The 14,188-nt window shown below is 29.6% G+C and overlaps 1 protein-coding gene across 7 annotated transcripts in view; it reads right to left on the bottom strand.

The window, feature by feature from the left end:
- LOC107442127 (neuron navigator 2) overlaps positions 1-14,188 on the bottom strand; it is a 524,062-nt gene that overhangs the window by 421,055 nt on the left and 88,819 nt on the right. For 6 of the 7 annotated variants that reach the window (XM_071180175.1, XM_043039751.2, XM_043039753.2 and 3 more), the window contains exon 3: positions 5,866-5,918. In XM_071180175.1, the coding sequence (XP_071036276.1) occupies positions 5,866-5,918 (53 nt within the window). Of the gene's footprint in view, positions 1-3,715; positions 3,769-5,865; positions 5,919-14,188 lie in introns of all 7 variants that reach the window. The other variant, XM_043039754.2, reaches the window with a different exon arrangement.

Consider the following 14,188-nt stretch of genomic DNA (forward strand, 5'->3'; position numbering starts at 1 on the left):
ATCGAATCTTCACATTCTAGGATTCATTCGTAATGACTGGAGAGGATGATCACAAATATGTTAACTAATTAGAGCGTACGATATTTTAAGTTACAAAATGAGACACAAAGACTTTCTCTGAATAAGAATACTTTTTGTTTCTACATGCTTTAAATTGACGTAGAAAAATTTACCTTACAATTAGAATTTTTGCGACTTAATAAATATTTACTGAAATTTATTTTTTGATGGGATATCTTTTTAAAACGAATTTTATAAACACGTTCAAAAATTTTTCAATTCGCTTCAAAAATTCTTGAAATATAGCGAAATACACAAAAAGTAAAATTCACATTAAATTAAAATTAACTTTGAACCGCTTCCTGAACAAACTAATTGGACCATATTTCTCATATTGCCGAATACTTTGGGGTTTAGAAATTCGAATCCGTCGAAGAAAGGGTATGTTTATTCAGAAGTACGTTTTTGTGCCTAATTCCTTAATTTAAAATAACGTCTGCACAAATTAATTGGTATATTCGAGGTCATCCCCTCGAATCCTTAAGATTGAATCTTAGAACGTGAAGATCCGATCATTAGATAAAAAGTTATTCAGGGCGGTCTTTTTTGTGCATTGTACATATGTTAAAAGAACTACAGATTCTATTAAAGAACTAAGTACAATTAATTAATTCTTACACCAACGTTTCTTAAAAACTATTCCTTATTCATCATGAAATAGAAGTATTTTTCAGCACTTCAAAAGCATAGTAGGGGAAACAGATGAGAAATGTATACACACTGTAAGATTGTTGTTTCTTTTGCTTAGGAATATAGTTTTTCTTCCAAATTAAAACTTTTTTCAAAGTTTCTTCGTTTACAAGGCATGTTTATATTCCTCAAATTTAACTTGAAAAGTTTTTATTTAATCAAAATGTAAGTAAAACAATGAAATGTAAAAATAAATAATAGCACATATCATGCAGTGTTAAGTTCATTTAAGCAATTAATAAAAATATTTTAATCCTAATAATTATAAATGTTTTTATATCTCCTTTACTCTGAACATTATTTATGTTTGCAGTTGGTTCAGTTTTCATTTACAAAAACCAAATTACTTTTTAAGTTTTGAAAACACTTTGCTGTTTTTTGCTACAAAACGTAAAATAGCAAGTGCTTTTCTTCTACTTAAAATTCATTTTATACATTTGTAAACATTTGATACCTTAAGAACAGAAGTCACCTTTTTCAAAATGGGAAAGTTATTTCTTTAAAACAACTAAACATGGTTTCAAATTTTAATTCAATTACTTTACTGAAATAAAGCCATAAAAACAAACTAACAAAACATTTTAATTTTAAAAGCTCTCAAAACATTACATTGCTGCAGTAAAAAAACACACTCAAAAACTTCTTATATTTTGCAACGAACTCGGAAATGTTTCTTTCGAAAAGGAATAAAAAAAAAAGTATATCTGTCCCCAGAGATTCTGATCAGTGAGTAGAATTTCAAGTATAGAATTGGCTTCTCTTTTTCCGCCAAAAATACGATAAAAATACAGTTATATTGACAGGAATGGGAATAAAAAAATCATTTTATCTGTTTCAGGGTGCATAAAAACTTACAAAAAATGGTCTGAACTATGCACACGTATTGAGAAATCGTTAAGTAGTGTGGTGTTGCTAAAGATATTTAGAAAGAAATATGTTCTACTTGTGCCATATTTGGCGGGATTAGAGACACATTCCTCTAGGGAGGGCTTTGTAGGAACTATTTGCTGTCCCTAATCTCCCATGGGTATGCAGGGGTGATAAGTTTTGGTTTTATTATGCAGTTTTAAAACCAAAATCTACCCGCGGCAGTAGTAATTCCACCCATTTCGAATGGAATTATGGGAGGGAACGTCTTTAAATAACACGAATCCGAAATATTATTGTTACGATGATTAACTTATTTTTACACCGATTGTAAAGAAGTAGTTCGAAAAAGAAATTTATGGCGAAAGAATTGTTCTGAGCGTGTCAAATCGTAAATTTAAAAGCAAGATTTATCATTTTAATAAATAAAAAAGTTAATATATATCTTAATTTTACGGTGTGACATTAAGACACATTGAAAATATTTTTTCTAAAAAATGCCAAATGTTGTTTAATAATGTTCTATTTTCAAGGCGTCTCAACTATATTCTCAAGGCGTCTCAACGTAGTGTAAGACATTTAATTTTGAAACCGATAGAATTATTACAAAGTATTTATTGAAATCAAATTATTTTAAAAAATATTGCATATTATTTCATCCAAAATAAGTGGAGATAGTTTTGCCCTAAGATAATGTAGAAGCAACAATAAGAAAATATGCAGGGAAGACGGCCGTTTCGGTACTATAAACACTATCATCAATGATAAGACACAAAACTCTGTGTCTCATTTTATGTATTTTTTTAAAATTTAAGCAGAGATGAGGCTACTTTATCGTATCAAAATAACCGTATGTTTCTCATAGATGATTTTTGTGATCTTTTGTTGTCTTTACTTTGTTTTTAGAAAATTTTAACATTCTTATATTGGATAAATTATTCTATATATTATATATCAAAAATATTATATATTGAAAATATTATATATCAAAAATATTATATATTAGATACATTATATAAGTTCAAAAAAAATTTAATTTAGGAAAATGCCTCATAATAATTGTGTTATAATATAATTGTGACACTCTTAACATGTAATTTGATAATCTCATATCTCATTTACTAAATGCAACATAATTACTTCCTAAAGCTAAAAACAACGTGAATTAAAACTCTCTGTGACGTTTAGAAGGTTCTTATTCATAGAGCTGAAACTATAGTATGTTCATTTATGTACTTTCATTTGTGCTTTATTCCTCTTTATTTATTTTTTTCAACTTTAGTCTACGTAGCACAGAATGTACCCTACCTTTTTGTTGAATAATAACTTTCATTTTGAAATCTTTTTCTTAAAAGCAGTAGTAAAACAGTATTAAAAACTTATAATATTTTATGCCTAATAATACTTGCGTAACTATTTAATTGCAACACTTTGAAAATGTAATTCTATAATTTTATCTAATCCTCTTATTATAATGTAAAAATTATATTTTCAAATTATTCTTTCAAAATTTGCAAAACATTTTAGAAAATTCTGGATTAGTTTTAGGAAAAAAATATTGGCATCGAGGGTGCATCACCCGTAAAAACCATTTTACTGTAAAATTTCAGATTAAATGACAGTTATTTAATTACAGCGATTCAGTGATTTTATTGTAAAAACTACTATAAAAATTACTGTATATCAGATTTTTTGTCCCGTAACATGTTCTGGTACAATTCTGATCATGAATTTTACTTTCTGGTAATGGATTTTAGTAATGATAAAATTATAGCTTTGGATTTCACTGCACAAAGTGCCGGCACCCAATGTGCCTGTACTTTTTATTACCGTCAAATCCATTTTACCGGAACATGCTATGAAAGAAAAAACTCTGATATATCGTAATTTCATTCATAATTACAGTAATATCGATGAATCAGCCTAATTAAATAAATATAGCTGTTAAAATTACGGTAAATTATCTTACGGTAAAAATGGATTTTGTGATTGATCACCCAAAGTGCTGATACTTTGTACCGTAATTTGATCCGAGAATTTTTACAGTGTAGTAAGACAAACTAAATTCTGAAATGGAAATAATGTTTTTGAGTCTTACCATTTGAGCTTGATTTTTCGGTTTTCTTACGACTCCGGGAACTTTCGTGCCAACTGCAAATAAAGAAAAAAAAAAAACATTCATTCGTTTGAGTAGTAGAACGTGATGAAAATAAAAATTACATAAATATTTAATGAATCGTGCCATTTTTATGGACTATTAATACAGCCATGACTGATGATTATAGATAACTGGCGATTGAAAATAATCACCATGATTGTTAAAGATGGTAAGTTACAGACAATTCATTAAAGACACTTTTACGTAAAAATGATCATGCTCTCGACATATTAATAGAGTTTATTTTTTTTTGAGGAAAAAAACGTACAACCGAGAATAATTTAAATCAAAACAGTTTTCGGATTAAAATTTTAATTTAATAATATTTAAAATTTTTGTTTAATGACAATAAAGAACAATAAAAGTTAAAATTGGATAAAAATGGAAAAATGAACAACTGTATGAAAGTTTTTAAAAGCCACAATTATTTGTGGAAAACTGTTATTGTTTATTTTTTGACATGAAGCTTTTACATTATGCAATGTTATGTCATGAAACTGTTCTGAATACCTGAAATTTGCTTTAAAAAAGCAATATATTATTATATTTTTCATATGTATAACTATATAACTACGTTTATTATTAAATTCATTAATGGTTAAATTTAAACCTGTCAGCAGAAATTAGACACGTGTATCCTATTAACATGCATAACTAATTCTTTTAATAATTTTATATGGAATTTTAAAACTTCTAACGTAGGGAAAGTATAATGTAGAAAGTCAGAAATACTATTCAATCAGAAAACCAAAAATAAAAAAAAAATTAAATAAATAAAATATAAGATATGTGTACTAGCAAGACATCACTTCTTGAGGGGACATACTGCTTGCCAACACACAGAAGCCTTTCTGCTGTCAGTGGTAATAGCAAAACCTGACAGTGCCCCGAGGCCCCATAATGGATATACAAATAAGAAAAAGCGATTCGAAAAATTGAAATGTAAATGTAAAGAAAAATTAATGTCAAACACAATTTAAAAGTATATAGAGTATTTTTTGTTCCTGAAGCATATAGATGGCAGTACTTTTTAAAAAATTTTCTCATTGAATGTTTTTTTGTTTTATTTTTCAAGATTTTCAAAATTGCTCAGCTCTTGATTTATTTCTAAAGTTTCTTAATGATTTGGCAATTTATATTTTATTTTGATTTGGTTATTCTAACTGTAACTTTATCTTTAATTATTCTTCTTATATGTGGGCGTATCATTTAAGTCTTACTCTAAGTCTGATTGTTTTGCGGACTGTCTATGTACAGTCCGCAAAAAAAAAAAGATATCACCCTGAATAACTTTCGTTCTAATGATCGGATTTTCACGAACTAAAAGTCAATCTTAATGGTTCCTGGGGGTGACCTCAACTATGCTAATTAATTAGTGCTAACTATTAATTAAGTTACGAAATCAAACACAAAAACGTAATTTCTCTGAATAAACATACCATTTTTTTCAGCGGATTTGGGTACTTTACTAAACAAAACTCCTGTTCTATTTCTAAAATAGAGGGGGTAGTCGCAATCTGAGAAAAATGGTTATATAGAGGAGAGTGGTCAAGAGAGCGGTCGAAAATTTAAACCACTTAATACTAATTTCACTTTCGCGTGTTCTTGAGAACCTTTTAAGCGAATTGAAAACTTTGTGTGCAAGAAGAATATAAAATGCGTTTATCCAAAGATAATTCAAGGCAAAAAATATTTTTTAAGAATCATTTAATATTTTTATTGTTTTATTTAAAAATTGTAGATAGAATTTGGAAGTGTTAAGCTTACAAATTTTTACATTATTTTCAAGAGTGGTACTGCANGAATGATTGTTTTGAATTCTTAGAATTTTGTGCATTTGCAATGTACCTAAGTTAGTAGCGAACGAAGCAAACCATATAAGATTGTGTAGCAATTTTCGGGGGTTGGCGAGCGTTAGCGATCAGGGGGTGCAGCCCACTAGTTACGGTATAATATCTTACGGTAAAAATGGATTTTACGGTTGATCACCCAAAGTGCTGATACTTTATACCGTAATTGGATCGGAAAATTTTTACAGTGTAATAAAACAAACTAAATTCTGAAATGGAAATAATGTTTTTGAGTCTTACCATTTGAGCTTGATTTTTCGGTTTTCTTACGACGCCGGGAACTTTCGTGCCAACTGCAAATAAAGAGAAAAAAACATTCATTCGTTTGAGTTGTAGAACGTGATAAAAATAAAAATTACATAAATATTTAATGAATCATGCCATTTTTATGGACTATTAATACAGTCATGACTGATGATTGTACATAATTGGCGATTGAAAATAATCACCATGATTGTTAAAGATGGTAAGTTACAGACAATTTAAAGACGCTTTTACGTAAAAATGATCATATTCTCGACACATTAATAGAAAATTCTCGACACATTAATAGAAAATTCTCGACACATTAATAAAAAAGAAACGTGTAACCGAGAATAATTTAAATCAAAACAGTTTTCGGATTAAAATTTTAATTTAATAATATTTAAATTTTTTGTTTAATGACAATAAAGCACAATAAAAGTTAAAAGTGGATAAAAATGGAAAAATGAACAACTGTATGAAAGTTTCTGAAAGCTACAATTATTTGTGGAAAAACCATGCTAGTTGTAAATGATTAAAAAAAAAACGTATAATTTTGTATTCATGGTCTTATAACCATACTAGTTATAAATGATTTCAAAACCGTAAGGGTAAAAAATGTTCTTTACCGTAAACTTCACGATTAATCGGATGGGCAGAGTGCTTGCTGCAGCCTATTTTACCATCATTTAAGAATAAAAATTCGTACAGTGTGGAGCAGAAATAATAATAAAATATAGTTACTACTAAACGATGTTTTTAATCACGTATTGTATTGAAATAATGAAGCGATTAATACCAAATTAAAACTTATTTATAAATTCAATTAAACACATAAACATCCCTTCCACACAAAAATTTGTAATATTTTGAATTATTCTAATACTTTTATTAACGTAAAACTATTATAATGCAAGAAACTTAACAAACTCATAATTTTTATTTTCAACTTCTCCTTTTGAGTTAGACATCGGTCAAAGGGAAAATAGAAACCTAAAGTTGTTTATATATTTTTAATATTGATACAATATCTATAAAAGCGTTATGTGGGTCACGGCGGTCATTAAGGATAGCAAAGCTATAAGTTTTGAGTAAATATTTTCATTCGATAAATACTGAAAGCTCTCGTATTTTTAATTTATAAAGAGAGAAAGTCTGTTTTCGGAATCCATCTGAGTCAACTGACATTTCCTAAGTAGACACAGAAAGTGCCTTAATATATTTACTCAGTCAGCTCTTTAATTTAATTTCCTCTAAGTTGCGTTTCCTAGGAAAAGTTATTGATACAGGAACCTACAGAATAATCAGTATTCAACTTCTGAACGGTGATAAACGTATTTATTGAAAAATAAAACGCTATATTAGCTCATATTAAGGCTATTGATAAAATTTGTTTTTCTTTAATTTAAGAGTTTTAAGATAATTATGCTGATTGACTGCTACATTTTTTTAAAAAAAAAATTTCTTACTCGTTTAAAGGGAAGTCATAAATTGCTGACCCATTTATTAAGGTATTTCTAAAGAACATGTACGTACTAAAAATTTTTTTCAGGAATTTTTAACAGAAAATATTAATTGAAATAGTTCAAAAACAAATTTATGTATCATGACTCTTTTCGACTACTAAACACCGAATAAAGTATATTAAAATTTTAAAAAATGAATACTATTTTTTCTACTTTTTAAACATTTTAGAATACTTTAAATTATACAAAAATTAAAATTTCTGCACCATGACGTTTTTAAGTCTTGCGAATCATTACTTAACTATTGTTTTTAGTAAGCTATTGCAATTATTAGCTTTATTTTTTCAGATTTTAAATTTTAAAGATAATATTATTATTGAGCATGTTATTATGTTACTATTGAACATTACTATTAAACCTGTCTACAGTGCTCGAAAAAAAAATGACCACTCTAAATACTTCACAATTCAAAATATTTCGACTATTATTTAATAAAATGATAGAAAACAATAAATTTTTAAAAAAATTAATTTTGCGCGTGGAATGATATTTGTGCGAACTTTATAATTGCGTAAACATTTTTTAAATTCTCTTAAGAAGTTGAGATATGACGAAATATGCAAAACTAATATTAACATTAAGGGTTCCAAAGTTAGGACCATTCTCCTATTCAAACTAAGGGGACCATATCACACCGATTGCGGCTGGTTACTATATATTGGGAGTCAGAAGTCCAAATCCGTTTAAAAAAAGGTATGTTTATGCAGAGGAAGTACGTTTTTGTGCCTGATTTCGTAACCGGTGTTACTAATTAATATAAGCATATTTGAGGTTACCCCCTCGAATCATGTCCGTTATTTTTTGGCGCACCGTACATTACTGGTTAAATTTTAATAATGATTTATTTCTTCCTATTAATTATAAATTTGCATCGGAATTTTTAAGAAACAGTATTTGTAAAATGCATCAATTATTTCTAGAGGGTAAATTTACATGTTAAGAGAACATATGCAATATTTTAATCGAACCAGAATCTTAGTACCAGATCCTTATAAAAGTGGATGTAACATAAAATATGTAGACAAAATTTTCAGTTGTGCAGGTAATGTACTGATTTATGCCTGTTGCACATAATTGCGTCCAGGAAGATAAATATAAATAATAAAAGAAAGGGAATTTCCTTTGCACCAACTTTCATTACAAATGTAAAATAAAGACTATTAAAATAAAAAGAAATGGCATTATTGAGAAAATCAAATCAAGGGCTTAATTTGGAGCTCTTACCATCACTCAAAATTAGATTTACGAAAACCGGCCCAAAATTAGATACACTTATCAAAGAAATATGTCAAAATTACTAGAGTATATTAAACTGTACCATGGCTCTGGCTCTATGTGAACGCCAGAAAGGTCTATAATAAGAGCTTTGGTAATGATTTCGGTAAAAGTAACAAATAAAATATGGTTTTATAATGTGTGGTAAAATTTAGTAATTTTATAATGATGCGTTAGAGCATGACATAGAAAAACTTTCGCTTAATGTTACTTTTCGGTTTTGTGTTTTTCTAAGTGCGCTGTAATAAGAACTGTAATTATGAAAATCAGAAGTTCCGGTAAACCGTTACCATATGAGCGGAAAAATTACCGAATAAATGATTTAAATAATGCATATTTTGATTTTATTAATCAGAATTATGTTTTTTCTTCTTACCCGAAATGTCATTACCATACCATATGGTAATTTTACCAGAATTCTTTTCTCTGTGTAGAATATAATAAGGTCTTTTGAGCAATTGTAGTTAACGTGTGACGTATAGGTCCATAAATAATAAGAAAATCAAATAAGGGATAAGATAGGATTAAATTGTTATACATAGATAGCCTTAGAATTAAACTAATTCTAAACAGCATTTGTTTCGTGGTCTACTGATTGATCTCAGCTCAGTTTTGGGAGGAAGCACTCCAGAAAACTGAAATGAAACTCCGCAATTGAAGTTTCTCTTTTGCTGAATACAAAGTTCAATACTGTTGAACAATGCTCTCAAATAACATTTTACTTATGTTCTAGAATAGTTTCCTTTCATGATGAAGGTAAATAACCTTTAGGTTACCACTGAACACGCAATGTCAAATAACAGGGGATCCTACCAAATACTAAAAGGATCAAATAACAGAGAAATGTTAATGAAATTTACATAAAATTTTTTTTTGCCGAATATCGTTAAATAATAAGAAAAAAACCATATTATTACCAAACCAATTATTGTTATATTATAACAATTAGTCTTGCCTTATACTTTTTAAAAATACAGTGTTTCACTCTCACTCTGAGATAATAAAATACCTCAATAAAACGTTATGTTTATATTATGCGTTATATTTGCAGGGTGTCCCAGAATTATTGTACCAAGCTTTAAGGGTAGGTAAGGGACATCACAGGGATTCAAATTTGCTTAGCAACCCATTGTCGGAAACGTCTTCGTGCGCCGCTAGGTGTTGTTGTTCACAAGATGGATTGGACGTGGTGGACCGGTTCCCTGGCCCATAGCCTGGCCGCTACGTTCACCTCATTCAAGCAGCATGGATTTCTTTCCTTAGGGTGTACAGAAAAGTGTTGTGTTCGCGACGCATGTGGATTCCGAGCTGGATGTGGTCGCAAGAATCGTCCGAGCTGCTGCGGATATCCAACAAAATTCAGGCGTATATGAGCTAGTCCGCCAATCCATAGCCGACAGTGTAACGCATGTAATGGTGGCATTCTTTAGTTACATTTTCACATATCATTTATTTCAGCACGTGTAATATCCTTGACTATTAAATATTCCAGATGATCTCAGTCTCGTACTTATCTCTTTGTTTCCTGTACCTGTCATAATACTTTCCCACAGCGTTTCCGATCATCAGTTGCTGTGTAATTCTGTAATCTTAGTGATGTCTCCTACCTCCGATTCAAGATTGTCCCAATAATTCTGAGACACCCTGAGCATACTAAATTGAATTTGACTAAACTGAACCTGTCATATTACTTTCCCACAGCATTTCCGATCGTGAGTTGCTGTGTAATTCTGTAATCCTAGTGATGCTCCCTACCTACCATTCAAGATTGTCCCAATAATTCTGGGACACCTTGAGCATACCAAACTGAATTTGAATTTATTTGCTAAATTAGTTAATTAAAAACAATATTTAAAAGGTAAATTTATCTCGATACAAATTTACAACAATATAATCTTTTTTTCTTTAAAAAAAAATCCTACTGATCACTTTAATTTTTTCTTTTCCAAAATGTATTAATGTTCAGAGTTTTCAATAAAAAAAGGCCCCTTGCTGTGACAAAATTAATTCCTTCACTTCTTCTTTTTAAAACGGTGTCAAAATTCAATTCAAACTTAAAAGAAATTGATTAAAGCGTCTGTTCACTCTTCTATCAATCTTCCACCCCATATATTTATTCAAACAAAATAAAACACGTTGACACGAACCGTCACGAAAATTCATGGAGGGCAAAAATGAGCTCCCCCTGCTGAGAAATCACAAAATTCCCGTTCAAATACAACTCTGGGGTCGCGGGGACCCTCTTTTGTTTGTACTGAGTCACTATTTCAACGTTTTCTCTAGAATGGAGAACAGTCAGGGAATTACGGGCCATTAACATCTGCTCCCAAGAATATTGGGAATTTTGATGCCGTTTAAGTAAAGTGAAGGTAGGGGGGTGAGTTTAGGACTTTCAGTAGGGGTGTGGTCGTCTTCAGCAGGGAATCCGGAGATAGGGGGGATACTGTTTAGGTTTATTGGGGAAGATTAAGGCAGCTTAAGTGTTATGGGTGATGGTGCTTAATAGTATTTATTGATGTCGGATAATGACTTGATATTATGTAAAAGCATCGATTATACGTCACTGCATTTATTGTAACACAACATGAAATTTCAATTAGGTGGTATCGTCTGGCATGGGGTATTTAAATTTGGTATTGTGTTTAGCCTTTTATTGAATTAGTTATAAGCCTATCGGAGATTCGCAAGGAAAGGAGAGATGAATATTATTTTAAAATAATTAAAGAATAAAATCATGTTTTTGCTGTGCTTATAGAAAAGAATAAAACATTTCTAAACTATTACATACTTGCATAAATGTAAAATAAAAGATTCTAAATAATATTCATGGTAAAATAAAAGATTCTGGTAATATTACCGTACTTGTTAATGGTATTTCTGGTAAAAAAAAATCAGAATTCTGGTAATAAAACCAAACTATGCGGTATTTAAATCATTAATTTGGTAATTATTTACTTCCATATGGTAACGGTTTCGTAGAAATTATTGGTTTTGCGAATTATAGTTTTTATTACCCCACATTTAGTAGAAAATACAAAACTACAAATTAATTTAAGCGAATAAATGGTTTTATGCCGTTCGTTATGGGCTAATTGGTCAATTTCATGACGGGTGGAACGGGGGTTCGAATCCCAACGTGGACAGCACAATAGTTCTTGATTTTCTACTATACACTTAGAGTTTCCAGGGTCCTGCACCCTTCAATCGGTGACCCTGGACACTATTATAATGCAAAACTATCATTCACACATGAATGGCGCAGCACTCACACTATTCCAAAGATCGTTCAAGTTTTATTTTTATGATTTAAAAACTATGGTTACAAAACCGTATAGTTTTGCATTCGTGTTTTTTTAACCGTCCCAGTTGTGAACGAAAAAAGGTAATTAAAAAAAACCGTTCCGAACCATAACTTCAGTGGTTAATCTGATGATGAAAATATTGAGATCTAATGATGAAAATATTGCTACTGGTTATTTTTCATTATTTCAGAATGAAAATTCTGTAGATAAAGAAGTTTCAGTGCAAGATATTTTTAAAGCTTCGATTCTTTTAACATGGTTTTTCGAAGATCTGTCTCCAAGAAGTATTAAATGTTCTTTAGAATGGACAAATATGTAAATATTATTTAATTTTTTTTTAAAAATTACCGATTTGGCGACATTTTTCCGCCCAGATGAGAATTATTAAAATCACTCTCTTATTCTCCTTTTTTAAAAATTTTAATGAGTCCAGATGAAGCATTAGAGTAAGTTTATAAATATTAAAAAATTTGACCACAAATGCCTTTTCCTGTGTCTTTCCTCCATATTGACGTTTGCGTCATTTTCAGAATCAACATAGACAGCGCTGGCTTCAGATTGGCTAATTAACAGTTATGAGTAACTGTTACAAACTCATAGCAGTTATGAAAATAGCATATTATTCTTAAAAAAAAAACTCATTTCACGTGACTACAGAGCCTTCTAAAAATAGCCTTAAGCTGTTCAAGCTTGAAACATAGCCTTATAATATTGAAAGCATTGTACGAAGGAAAAGACCAGCTACTGTTTCCCTGAAAAAATGAAATAAAAGAAAGCAATGAAAGGTAATAAAAGACATTCTCTAGGGCGGTAATAACATTCAAATCGAATGAAACTAGAGAATCTCAAAATGCATGCCATGCTTATTATGCAAGGGGAACATGCCATGCGACTTTCAAAAAGGAATCGGGAGTAGAACTTCTTCGTGCGTGACGACGTGATGCGCGGAAAAGACTCTCGTTTCTTTTAATATTTGCTTTTCAAGAGGGGCCATAGTTTCATAAAAATTTTACATTTATGTTTAACAGTACGATTAAATAATTGTTAAAAGAAGAACTGATATAATTATTCATTTATTGTGAAACACTTTGCATTCTAATATTTGCATTCATATAGTTGATATTTGTATTAATAACACGAATATTTTCGTGTCCGAATTTAGTTAAAAAAATGCTCTTAAATAATAAAAACAAATCTGTTCTATAAATAATATTGCATATAATAATACGAAAAATTTTTCATTCGATTAAATTTTGCTTAATATTATGTTACTTTTTGCAGTTTCGCAATTAAGTAACTCATAGTACTTTAAATTATTCATTTAATTTCCTGAATTATTATAAGTGTTATTTTTCTTAAATTATATAAACTCTATGTACTAAAATAAAGTAAAAAATTATAAAAACTGCGTTTTGTAAATAGATTATTAAGAAAAAAATCTTTTGCTACAAAACAAAGAACCGTATGAATTTTCAGCAGCGATAGAAGTTTCTGAAGAAAAAATAGAATTATTTTCTACTTCTCCACTTAGGCATCACAGTTTTAAAAATTAATACTTTTAATTTTTAATTTTGCGTCTGTTAACTTGTTTGTGTCGGAAAGTCATTAAAGTTTCGATTGGTGATAAACAGGTGATCGCGTTTAAATGCAACATGTAGAAAAGTATTGCACCTTGAAAAACAATCAGTAACAAAGCTCTAATTAAGATCTGAATGCTCCAACTCGTCTGATAGTGGTCGGAAATTCGATTGACTATGAATTCTATTTGCCAATAAAATGACAATAAATATCACAATAAATCTTGTTGTAGTCAAGATGTGATTGAAATTTGAATTGCCATCAAACACAATGCTTCAGTAGCGATTGCACTGCCTCAGATAATCGGAAATTAATTGAAGATTTGATTGCATAATTGTATATGGACTTAAGTGGTTATAATAGTTGGTCTTGAAATCGAATAAATTTTCATACTTAGGCTTTAAAAAGTGTGTATGTGGCAACAAGTTGAGATTCGTAACTATTAAAACATGATATGTATGCTAATAACTCAACTTATTAAAAAATAAATTATAATGATGATAATAATAATTCATTGTCAAAAATAATGAGATTTAACAATCAGCTCACTATCATGCTCCATTAGGTGCACCTTGTTAAATGGTGATAAAATTCTGATTGCTTAACCAGAGTAAGTGAAAGCAGTAAATAAACGGTTTT

Source organism: Parasteatoda tepidariorum, chromosome 4 (assembly GCF_043381705.1).
Source record: "Parasteatoda tepidariorum isolate YZ-2023 chromosome 4, CAS_Ptep_4.0, whole genome shotgun sequence".
NCBI classification, from domain to species: Eukaryota; Metazoa; Arthropoda; class Arachnida; order Araneae; family Theridiidae; genus Parasteatoda; species Parasteatoda tepidariorum.